At 42.3% G+C, this 13,037-nt stretch overlaps 1 protein-coding gene across 4 annotated transcripts in view; it reads right to left on the reverse strand.

Annotated features, from left to right (window-relative positions):
* Window positions 1-13,037, reverse strand: part of LOC111588178 (regulator of G-protein signaling 6-like) — a 46,587-nt gene that overhangs the window by 31,632 nt on the left and 1,918 nt on the right. For all 4 annotated transcript variants that reach the window (XM_035942968.2, XM_023298394.3, XM_023298395.3 and 1 more), the window contains one exon: window positions 11,348-11,443. In XM_035942968.2, the coding sequence (XP_035798861.2) occupies window positions 11,348-11,431 (84 nt within the window). In that variant the 5' untranslated portion in view covers window positions 11,432-11,443. The remainder of the gene's footprint in view (window positions 1-11,347; window positions 11,444-13,037) is intronic.

Consider the following 13,037-nt stretch of genomic DNA (forward strand, 5'->3'; position numbering starts at 1 on the left):
CAGCGCTCCCTTCCTACTTTCTTTTCCACTAATGAAGACCAATTTCCATCTAAAGCAAATGCAGCGGTATCAAATTAAAGCCTGGATGTATTGAAGTGTCTAAATGAATTAAGCTCATGTTGCCTGACACATCTAAGTAGTTGCTAAGGAAGGTGGGATTAATAATGGTTTCTCGCCCTGGTGGAAGATATTGGATTCTCAGTTTAGAGGACCTGATATATGCGCACATGGCAGCAATCATGCAAAACAAACCCCCATGTAAACTGCTGAGAGAACTTGTCCTCAGACCAAAGTTTAAAAGCATGTTCGACCCTAATCAGGCCACGTTCAGAAACACCAGGGTCCAGGTTGAGCGTTTTCCCTTGCTAAGGGGTTTTCTCCAATTCAGTTTGATGAAAGTAAACACAGCATTGTTATAGATTTGGTCTCTGCCATATGAGTTATTGACAGAACAACTGGAGTGGAAATAAGAGTCAGCACACAGCAAGGTCTCCCACAAGGACATTTCTATTCTTTTCAAGCTGGAAAGGATGCAAGAAGAAAATCTCCCACTGATTATCTAACTCAGTCGCACAAAATGGCAAATAGTGCAGCCTCCCACACGCTACAAATTCAGTTTGAAATCACCCTATGTGCTGGAGGGTGACAGTGTCATCTTCGACAAATGGGTTGTTTATGACTCCAGCTGTGAATAAGCCGAAACCAAAGGACATTTCAGTCATTGTCCAATTAAATTTTAAGTGTTGGCGAATTGTAGTGACGTTGTACAGCTTAACAGAGGAATCCCAAGAGGCAAAGCTACTGAGTCAGGCTAGTCTGAAGTGAACCAAAGTAAGGGTTGTGGTTTGAGGGTGCAGGTGCTTGTTCTGGAAAGCAACCAAATGGTCCGGTCTGTCCTTGGAGTCATGTTTAGTCAGACTAGCTGGCCGGGATGATTAACATTTGGGGCGTGGGTGACTCATCCCTGCTTCAGCCTCAACCCAGAGACAATTACAGTCGCACCACTCCAGCAAACAGACACTCCATCATTACCTGTGGTTCAACAGTACACAGACGATGCTCGGTCTCTCATCTGAGTCAGACCTTTTATTTTAAGCGATTCTTTCTATCAGCCTGTAAGATGTGTCTGCAAACAATACAAATGGGAGTGCTGGCAGATGCTGCTGCAATTAGAAAATTAGTCAGATTTCTCAAAGTGTTGTTGATCAGCATATTTCGTGTAAAGCCTTCATTGTCTGACAGGCCGTACTTAGCTGCCGTATTATGCCTCGTCTTTGTCAGAAGTAATTAACAGCTATTTGAATGTTGTGTGTTCTTTTGTTATGTGTCATTCTCGGAGAGCTTCTTTTGGATTGTGAGCAGAGAAAGAGCCGTATAATGAAGCATTCAAGGATTAAAATCCGAAATATCTTGTAATCGTGCAAATGGAGTGCATCTTTTTTTTCCATCAGAGAGCCATACTTCATCAGTTCTATTCAGAAGATTGAGGACATTCTCATCTCTGGCTGGTCTACAAGCACAAGGATAAAATGTATCACCAGCAAAAAAAAAAAAAAAAAAAAAACTGTCAGCAGTGACAAAATACTCCCTTTTTCTTTGATTAGAATTGTAGTCAGACTGAAAATGGGGCAAGGGGAGGCGATGAGCATTTCTAGACAAAATCTCCTGAGGTTTGAATGTGTCGGAGTTAAAGTTGCAGCTGAAATTGAAGCATGAAGGAGATAAAGCCGTGAAAGAGGAAGAATAGAAAAGCTGTTAAAATATCAGCAGAAAGGTCACATTTATTCACATCGGTCAAAAACTTTTCCACTTTTATAAATCTGAAAACTCTGCACTGAGGTTGGCTGTCTTTGATGTTCCTGTAAGGATGTTATTTTGCAGGACAAATGAACCATCTGCTCCCCCGTCCTTATTGCTCAATCAGCTATTAAATTTTCATCAGCTGAACTGAGTAAAAGCAGACTTGGGGTTCATTCTGCACACACTCCACACTGCACGCCCGAATGATTTGGTTAGCCACTTTAATTACCTGTTCTCATCAGCCTTCGATGGGACCGTACCCTCTAAAACTAGATCATTTCACAAAGTTAATCTATTTCTGTGGCTTAATGACACAACACTGGTGGTGAAACAAAAGGACAACAAAAGCTCAATGCAATTAGAAACTAAATTTAAGTACTAAGTATTTTTTGATATTACAAAAGCAGATATCAGAATTTGGATATAAAGGTCCTACATTATATTTTTTAAACAAGGTAATTTAAATCTCACATGTTAACAGAATGTGGATTTCAAATTTAAGTTCAAAATACTGCACAGAATACCATTGCCATTACCAGTAACATGCCTTGAACACCCCTGGTTTTAGCTCTTTCTGCATCTACTGTGTTCACTGAGTATCAAACAAGATATATACAACTTTTCTTCTTTTCTTTACTTGAGTGTTGGAACACACTGTGGTGCCATACCCTCGAGAGCCTTATTTGAACAGTATTGTACTGCAGAAAGTAGTGTGTTGCTATAAAAACGTAGAGGAAAAGGCAATTAACAATAGAAGACAGACAGACGATCATAACACCTAAAAATGTAGATCTTTCCTACAGAGAAACTGCAAACAAAGTCAAGGTGTCAGCGAGAACAGTTTTCTTCCAAATCAAAATGCACTCAAAAATTGGGGGAAACTCTGACATGAAGTGGTCTGGAAGACCCAAAGCCACAACAGAATCAGAAGACAAGTTTCTGAGAGTCAACAGCTGGGTGATGGACAGCTCACAGGACAACAGCTTCAAGCACAGCTTAATAGTGGTCATAGTAAGTATCAGTTTCAACTGTGAAGAGAAGACTTGGAGCTGCAGGTTTGACAGGTTGAGTTGCAGCAAGAAAGCCACTGCTAAGATGTCAGAATAGGAAAAAGAGGCTTGCCTGGGCCATGAAACACCGCCAGTGGAGTACCGAAGATTGGAAGAAGGTGTTATGGACTGATGAATCAAAATATGACATCTTTGGTTCATCCAGCAGGATTTTTGTATGCCGTCGAGTAGGAGAAAGGATGATTCCTCAGTGTGTGACATCAACTGTCAAACACGAAGGAGGAATCGAGATGGTCTGGGGCTGTTTTGCTGGATCCAGGGTCAGTGACTTGTACAGAGTAAGAAGTACCTGTACCAAAACAGCTACCACAGCATTCTGCAGCACCATGCAGTACCCTCTGGTATGTGCCTACTTGGTCAGCGGTTATTCCTACATCAAGATAATGAGCCAAAACACAGGGAAAAAGTACAAGATGGTAAGCTTGAAAAATGGAGTGTCAGTACAGTCTCCAGACTTAAACCCCATGGAGCTGGTTTGAGATGAACTGGACAGAAGACTGAAAGCAAAGCAACCTACAGGTGCCACACATTTATGGGAACTTCTGGAACAGAGTTGGGAAGAACTTTCTGAAGAACATTTGATTTCCATTGTGGCAAGAATGTCATGTGTGTTGTTATATCTGCCAAAAAGTGGCTACTTTAATTAGTCAAAATTTTAGAATATATTTTGGTTTCTACATCAATTTTTTTAACTGCATTTATTTGTTCTAAGCTTACATTTCAGAGTAAAAGGACATGCATAATTTCCCAAAAAATGGAAATATCTATATATATATATATATATATATATATATATATATATATATATACATATGTGTGTGTGTGTGTGTGTGCGCGCGTGTGTGTGTACTACCAGTCAAAAGTTTTAGAACATCCCAATTTTTCCATTTTTTTGGGAAATTATGCATGTCCTTTTACTCTGAAATGTAAGCATAGAACAAATAAACACAGTAAAAAAAAAAAAAAAATAAATTAATTATTTAAAAAAAAAAAAAAAAAAAAATATATATATATATATATATATATATATAAACAGATTAGCCACAATATTACAACAAAGATAAATATAAATGATATATGAAATGTATCGTACAACAATATGTCAACATTGTTAACCTCCACTCCACACTCATGATGATTTCTATATAAATATGTAAAACATTATCATGGTTGCTGTGGGTGCATTTGTCTTGAAAAAATGTGACAAAACCATGTGGGACTGTAATAGCCTGCTCTCTTTTTACAACCCATTTTTTGCTAATTCGGTGTGTCAGCAGTACCGCAGGGTTACAGTTTGCCCAGAAAGTCATTGCTGTCAAACACGTCAGCGTGTCACTGCAAGCCACTGAGAACCAGCAGCTTTTAACATACTAATGTCAGAGTCACTTCCAGTAACCCATTAGCATTTACCACACATGATGACACAAGATTTTATTCCTTATCAGCGTCATCAGAAAAACTGTTTAACTGAGCCACAGTTTCCTCACCGATGCTATTAAACAGAAGCCCAAAGATAGTTAATGGACTTGTTATCTGTTGTGGAAATTCTCTTGGAGTCAATTGCCGTAATTTTATGCATATTTCCAGTATTTTCATATGAATCCACTCTGTAGGAGTGCTGTGAGCTCCTTCAGTGTCCTGTAGAGATGCTGAGGTTATGCAGAGTACAGCAGTAGGTATTTAAGGCGTGCTCCATTTATTGTGCGATTTCCAAGCAGCCTTTTCAGACTGTGTTAAGTGGGAGGCTCAGGGGGGTTTAGAAGGCATTGAGAAGTGGGACACTGTTGTGCCAGCAGACTCCCCCCGATCAAGCTCCCTATTACCGTCACTCCATGCATGCATACACAGCTATACGCTCCACTCCCAATAAAATGCACAACACTGGCTGCATTATTAAATGTGCTTCTTTAAGAGCACATTAGCGATGTACAAGCAGGGAGACCAGGAGAGGCACTGGCAAAGGAAGGACTTTCCTCACTGGGGAAAAGCCTTTTATTTCAGTCACAGCGATTCTCTATGGATGAGGTGAATAATCCTGTCAACACAGATTGCAGGCTGCCAAAACACTGTGAATTATGATCCAGTTATGATTTGTTTTTCAGTGGACTTCCAGGATTTTCATGTGCTGGTACTTCTGCTTTACTGGAGAGAACAGACAGGCCAACACATTAAACAGACAGGAGCTGGTTATATAAGAGATAGAGCTTTGCGCTGTTACTGTTGTTTTATCTTATTGACCCAACTAGGAAAGCAACCCACACTGGCACTTAGCATACAGGCTCACAGGCTTCAGCGTGACCCTGATAGTTCAGCCCATACCAGCGCCTCAGATAAAGGCTCCCATGGTGCAAGTGGAGACGGTGTTAAAACGGTCATACATGATAAAGCACTGGGTGAACTCGTCCCTACAGCTGCAGAGGTGATATGCAGAGTGTTCGCCTGCACTGTGCTATCTTAAGTGCACACAGGAACAGCAAACAGTGGCCCATAGACACCTCAGATGGAGGGTTCGCCTTAAAAGAGGAGAGATATACCCTGCATGGGCCCCAGGGGTACTTGAGAGAGACAAGAGAGTGTGACATGGGTGGGAACAGGAAGACAGGCAGCTGAGCTTCCTTCTGACCAACACTACTAGAAGGTTTTAGTCCTCAGCCAGCTGTCAGGCCCTGCAGGGTTTGGTGAAGCAGCAGTGCGGAAAGTTGCCATTTACAGTAATTTCATCGTCTCCTGCCAGTCAAAGGAGTGTTAATTCCCAACTGGTAGTGCAATTGCTGTAATTTTATACATATTTCCATATCATCCGCAATGTAGGAGTGGAGGGTAACTCCCTCTGTGTCCTGTCTCTAAATCATCTTAACCAGCTGACAGTCATAGATGTGGATGGTGTGGGAGGTTAAAACTGGCACGGACAGTAATTTCATCTTCCTCCGTCACTCAGGGTGTGTTGGATTTGTCGTCTGTCTAATCTGAAGGAGTCACACAGGTGTGATAACTTGTTATTCACCCCGAAGCTCTTCCTACAGGAGGAATCATGTCTCACAACACCGTAACATGCGGACAAATTCAAATGCACAAGTAACTCTGAAATATGACGTCGTGTCAAGTTTTCAGAAAGCATCTTTTCTCCACGTGCTTTGTTCTTTTCCTCTGTAGTCGTCCCGTCTTCACATTTAGAAGCACATACATGGATAAAAATACCAAGTGATCATAAAAAAATGTGCTGGGTATGAATAAATGAATGGGGGCGGGTATGATGTCTCGGAGGACCAGATATTTTTCAGAAGATGGAATGCTTGAAATGGGCTTCAATTATTAATTAGCCAGAAGAAAGACAGAAATAAGCAAAGGAGCAGGAAGAAAGAAAAAGCAGAAAGGTGGTAAAAAATGTTTAAAAGCTCTGTGAGGCAGAGACGTTATGAGGGAGAGACTCGCTACTTAAGGAATCCTGAATAGAAATCTATAGAAGGATTGGTGGTTGTATGACACATGTAACACCCCTCCCCCCAAAAATCCAATTATATGCGTTGTAACTCCATAGACTGTCTATGTGTAACGCTTAAGCCAGGAGACATCCAGCTAGATGGGCTGTTGCACTAACGAAATGTGGTGTTGTGAACCTGTACATGTGTAGTGTGAAATGTGAAATACAACCTGTGGGGGAAAAAAACTTATAAAAATCTCATTTTCAGGAAAAGTCTCTAAACTTTTTAAGCAGGTTTCTTTAAATCAGATTTCACTGGTGATTCTATACATGCAGCTATCGAGATCTGGAGACCATTAAAATTCCAGTTATAGCTCTCTCCCCATTTATTTAGATAGCAGCCTGGCCTTGTTAGCCCCAAATAACTATCTGGGGGTGTTAGCAAGGTAGCTGCCAAGTAACCAGACTTGCCTATGAGGATTGAAGATTAAAATTAAGATTCGGCTAAACAAAATCCCATTTTTTCTCATATCCCAGTTTGTTAGAAAGCTCAGGTCACAACGCAGGATTAGCCACACTACAGTGGAAAGACTAAGGAGCAGATCTGGTTAAGGGCCTTCCTCAAGAGCCCAACAGTGGCAGCTTGGCAGTGCTGGGGCTTCAACCCTCTACTCTCTTTGGCCCAAAACCTTCACCACTGGGCCACCACTACCTACCACCTTGATTTTACTTAGGCATTGTGGTCATGGGCTAATTGCTAACATTGCCATGCTACAGCAGCATGAATATGATTACACTTCCTGTGTGGTTTATGATTTTAGCATGTTAATATTTGCTATTTAGCCATAAATATAAAGTTCAGTTTTGGCTACAAACTATTGTACGAGACAACATATTTTCATCTTAGTTGCTCCTGTATTTTAAGTTCAGTGAAGGGTTTGGTAAGTTATGGTAGAAGTTAGCATTTCAAGAAACAACATAACAGCAAGGCAAAATAAGCAAAGAAAAATCCCAGCACTGCCACCACTGCAACCAAACATCTAAAGTTCATCCAACTCTGTAGATTTAAAGGTCCCATATGATATTATTTTAAAAAATGTTTATGAAAGCCTCTCGTGTCTCTCAAATGCGTATTTCAGAATCAGGTCAAATTAGTGCACAGATCATAGGGTAGCTGTGGCTCAGCTGTGTGGTTGGTAGAACAATTCCTTGACAAAACACATGTCGAAGTGTCCTTGGGCAAAGCACTGAACCCAAAATTGCTTCCGATTGCAAGCAAGTACCTCGCATAGCAGCTCTGGTGCCACTGGTGTGTGAATGGGTGAATGAGAAACACATTGTAAAATCCTTGGAGTACAACTAAGGTAGAAAGGCACAACGTAAGTGTAGACCATTTCCCATTTCCCATCATTCATGCTACCATGTCTGTAATAACCTCGGTTTTTGCTTTGTTCCAAATGGACTGTTTTAGTATCTGTAGCTTTAAATCCAACTGAGCTGTAGCTGTCCACACCCATTTCATGAAGAGGGTTGCAGGTAAACCTCTCTGGCATCTACTCTATTTAGCGAGGGGCAGACATGAGCCCAGAGGAGGAGGAGCCAGTCAGGAAAGAAAGAAGGGGGTGGTCTTTTGCCATATTTCACGGGACTCTAGATACACTGGTGATGCAAAATTATGTCATGGATTTGCATAATGTGATCTCTTTAATGAGAAAATAATAAACAAGGTGAGATGGAGGAGCGTAGCACCAAGATCTGTTGTGAAATAACTGACCAACCCACAGTCTGATTCTTTGGATGGTGTATTTTCGGTATGGACTTATCTTACAAGTGGAGCACTGACTGCACTGCGCATCTGGCACCATCATTAGCAGCGAAAATCTTGGAGTCTACTGAGCTAGAAAATGACACTGTTGTAACTGATTAAAGCAATCAACCAATCTGTCTGTTAAACAGAGTGTTAAAGCTTACCCATACCCCATAGCCACTGGCACCAAATAGCTGTCTTAGAACTTTCTGGCATTGTTCATTACTAATATTTATCCACTAATGGCCCCAACAACCCATCACGATGAAAGTTTTGTGGGGCTGAACGACACATACTGAAGCTTTTATAACTCACCCTCAGGTATTAGTCGACTGCCAAGGATTATCCAATCAAACATTTAATGGCCTGCATAAAAGAAAGAGGGGATGCAGCACAAATCCTTAATTCTCTCTGGGTGCAGGACAGGTGTTCTTTAGTGCTTCTGCGACAATTAACGGTGTGTGTCAAAAGCCAGGCAGCCATCACAGCTCGAAAGACCCTCGACCTCCAAGACGCAGTGGTGGATAAAGGGGAAGACGCGCACACACACTCGGAGACAAGATGTTAGCTATTAATAGTTTGCGAGCTTTACCCCATCAGAGCAGCAAAGTGGCCTCTCTCCTGAGCTTAATTACATTTCCCAGCACAGTAGAGCTCCTTGTCAATGTTGGGGTTTCTTTAGTGAGAGTGTCTTGGTGCCAAATGGAGCAAAGAAAAACACAACAAGGAACAGGTAGAGTGCATTAAGCCACCATGAAGGGTGTGTGTGTGTTTGTGTGTGTGTGTGTGTGTGTGTGTGTGTGTGTGTGTGTAGCCCACATCTGTTAGACCAAATTTTCGCTGCAAGTTCTTGAGGCAGTAAGACCTCCTGCAGTTATTGGATTGTTTTGCTTGACTTCCTATTTTTCGTGGGAGGAGAGAGACAGAGCAAGATAGTACTGCAGCACCTACACTGCACGGACAGAGACAACCTCCTCCTCTACTGAGCACTCAGCCTCTCTAATGGCTAAATACATCACATTCACCTTCGTCTAACTGCCTACACAGTTAACTTCATACTTTCTGCAGCAGGTAAGGCATTTTAGGTAAAGACATTTAACCCTTCTACAGATTTGACTAGAATTTTATTTTGAAATATTTTGATCTGTGCACTAGGAAGACACCAGCCTTGCGGTAAGATGCTGATGTCTTCCAGCTGATAGGGGGCTCAAGCCTTTGGGATGATGCTGCCGGTGTTTTCCCGAGTGGCACAACATATTGGTGGCCATCTGCCTCTCAGCAAGCAGCGCCTTCACACTGCGCCAGGCTGCCCACCCACTGTGTCCAGAGGCAGTGGGTGCTCAGTCCTCCAAGACCCAGCACCTCTCCATCGTTTGGCCCTCTTTGACATCTTAAGTCAGACAGGCATCGAGGTGTATAAAATAAGATAATAAATGAATACATAAATTCAATTAAAGCTAAGGTGCTACATTAAACCCACAGCGAATGTGCTAAATATTTGAGCTCAAATTAATATTCCCTTTAATGTGAAAAATATTTCTGTATATCCAGCTGCACTGCATTTTTAGCCTTCTTTCTCAAAAGCTTCACATCGCATTTGCAAAGCGAGAAGGGCAGAAAATCCTGTCACTCTCAGAATCATCTGTCTGTTGTCACCGCGTATGACTAAAACATGAAATGATGAATATTCCCTCAGACAGCATCTTGACGAGCAAAAACTAGCCTCTTAAATGCGTTGCCTCCAGGCATGTGTAGCATTACGTAATGAAGCTGCACTGTGAAATCCACCAAGATACCCAGTGTTACATGCAGCTACAGTATGCTCACTTCTGCAGCGTGACAGCTTCCAAGAATACATGCAGGATAAGTAGCCTACAATGCTGCATAAACAACAAATCTATTTCCATGCAGAATAAGCACAGCGATGTGGCACCTGCCAAGAAATCCAGGCTTCAGGGAGGGAAGCTAGTGTCTCGAGAGAGTCATCCATCTGATTTGATTATTGATTATCATTACTGGATTCCTAGTGGACACTTTAGGTGACTGCAAATGCCCCCACTGCTACTCTAGCAGGTTGAGTATTACCTGTAGACAAGTGAGTTGTTGCTGGCAGTGCACTTCCACTGCCCCTTATCCTGCCAACTGCTGATGTGTGACACTGTTCATAGCCCACAATGCCAGTAGCATCAATATCACAAGCAGCATGACAGAGTTATCAAGATTCTGAATACAAAGAGGGTCCAGACAGTTTCCCCCCCCAGATGAGCTGCACATTGGAAGTGTTTATTACAAAGAATTACAATAAATTCGTCAAGCTGTCAAGTCCTAAACTCCACAGTGACACATAGTTAACAATATGCCTAAAAGGGACGTTTTACCAACTGATGCAGCTGCTGTCAACAATTATTTCACATCCTGTCTCATCCACCCCTCCGCTAATCTGTTTACCTCACTATATGAATGGATGGTCATTAGGAACAGGATGAAATAACGGATTTGGGACGGTGGGACAGGATCTGTCAACTGCGACCTGATCATAGCCTCACTTTTTACCGAGACAGTCGGCTCGGTGGTGGCAGTGGATCTCATGGTTAAAGTCTGATCAAAACGATTTTTTTTTTCTTCCCCCCGAGAGGGCTGTCACAGTGGTGGCAGAGAAATAACAAGCTATTCGTCAGTCTGGGAGAAAAGAAAAAAAACACCCCCTCATAGGCCGTTTGGAACCAGTCACTTGTCCCCACCCGAACCTCCACGTAATTAGCCTCCAATACTGCTAACCCTCTCCAATCAAACAGTAGCTATTGAAAGTGAGTCACCACGGGGATGAGGTAATTGCCCTTGACACTGAAAAGACCTCTCACTGCCCAGACCCTTGACTGAAGGGATTGAGAGCTTGTTAAAACATTGGAGGGCCGAAGTTTGCCAGACTAGTGATGGGTACAGTGGTAGGAAGAGGGTCCTGAAGGGGAGAAGGACCGAGAGAGATACAGCTGAGGTTGTTGTAAGATGTTTGGAAGTGAGGCTTCCTGACACTTGACAGTGAAACCAGCGTGTGGTGGATAGATGCTGATACGGACCAGTGCGCTGTCAGGAGCCTGTATAGAGGTCATTGCTTCTCAGTGAATGTTTCTCACATCATGTAGCTCAGAGCAGGTACAGCAGCACGCACACACACACACACACACACACACACACACACACACACACACACACACACACACACACACGCACACACACAATCAGACTTGCCTTTCTGTAGACGATCATATTGGGGGAGTCCTCCTCCGGATCAGTGGTGCCCGTACCTCCCTGGTCTTTGGAGCCCTCCGCCATTTTCACCAAGTCCTGTCGAAGAAACAGATGCATCATGTGAGCGCAGCACCCATGACATGACAATCTGAGAAACATCAGAAAGCATTTCTATTTCCCTTGAGATCCAAAATTTCTGCAGTCTTTATCGTCATGACATTCAGCTGCTTAAACGCACGCTGCTGTCTCGGAGAGGAGACGCTTGTCACGGTGGAGACAGATAAGAGAGCCCAGGTAGACTGATGTAAGATGAATATTAACTAAGCTACAAAGTCAAATCATGAGCACACAATACAGCAGTGGCTCCAAACCTGGCTTACTAAGTGGGTGTTTATGCTTTTGCCAGGGGCTACATTAAAGATTTAGGAGAAACTCATTTACTTTGAAAAAACTGAGATTAGGATTAAATTTTTTAAAAGAAATTTGTATTTTCGGTTAGCTGTAACACCTGAGCACATGCAATTGAGTGTGAAAACTAGTTAGTATGAGCGAAAAGGCCTAAACAGTTAGTAACAGGATAAAGTAAGCAAAAAGTCCCTCACCCACTGTAGAGTCAGGTCACGTCTGTGTACCAAAGTTGCATATTTTGCCTTTTTTTCCGTTAAAATTTTCAATTATTGCTTTAAAAAGGTCAGATGTACCTTCACATCCTCCAGAATGTGCAGATCTATGAAGTCTATGTTTCTTTCTCCACTCACTAATCCTTCCTCACTGCAACTAAAGCACATCAGCTCACCTATGACTCTAATTAAACACTGTAAAACTACTCTGTGCAACACAACGGCAAAGTATAATACAGAAATAATTCAAGCAAAATGACTGTGGAGAAGAATAATGATATGGAAAGTCCGTCGCTGCATGTTGACACGATCGGTTCCTTAGGTTTAAGCTTAATCCGTATTTGTGACTGACAAGATGCACTGCAGCTTCCAGGTGGAAATGCTCAGCCATGGTGTTGTCTGCTTATTTTGCTCAAGATGTGTTTTTCAGCATATGAAAAAACACCATATGGACATGTTGACAGGATTTTAAAAGACTCGATTTTCACCGGAAGGGGTCTGTGAGCAGCAGGTTAATGGTTGAAATAGCTGCCTGGAATATACAGACAGATAGCTAAAGCAAATAGGTAACTGTTGGTATCCAAATGCAGAAACATGCAGTACACATTATTTGTACCTAACAGCAGTAAATAACCATTAATTAAAAATCATTTCACTGCCAGTCAAACCCTGACAAGCGGTGCCAGTTAGGGGCTAGTTGAGTTCCTCTGATACAAAATATAAAAGATTAGGAACTGCTGCAGGACACTGTGTCCACCCAGAGGAATAAGGAGGGCAGTAATTACGCATACAGCACAGATGTGTGGCCGCAACACAACACAGTGTGGCAGTGAGGTTGATGAGTCATCTTTCTTAACACAAAACTGATGTTCGTAATAACTGAACCCTCGCTGAGGTGACACTGATAGTTTAAGTGTGGTTAGTGCTGGCCACTGTGTTTGTTGTTTTTCGCGCCGAGCGTTGCGACGTGTTGACTCCATTAACTGCAATCATATGATGGTTACCTCTGATCTGCCTGCACTCCCCACATTAACTCCCCCCCAGGCTTCATGCTTTGAGAGCTGCTGTTA

Source organism: Amphiprion ocellaris, chromosome 20, assembly GCF_022539595.1.
Source record: "Amphiprion ocellaris isolate individual 3 ecotype Okinawa chromosome 20, ASM2253959v1, whole genome shotgun sequence".
NCBI lineage: Eukaryota > Metazoa > Chordata > Actinopteri > Pomacentridae > Amphiprion > Amphiprion ocellaris.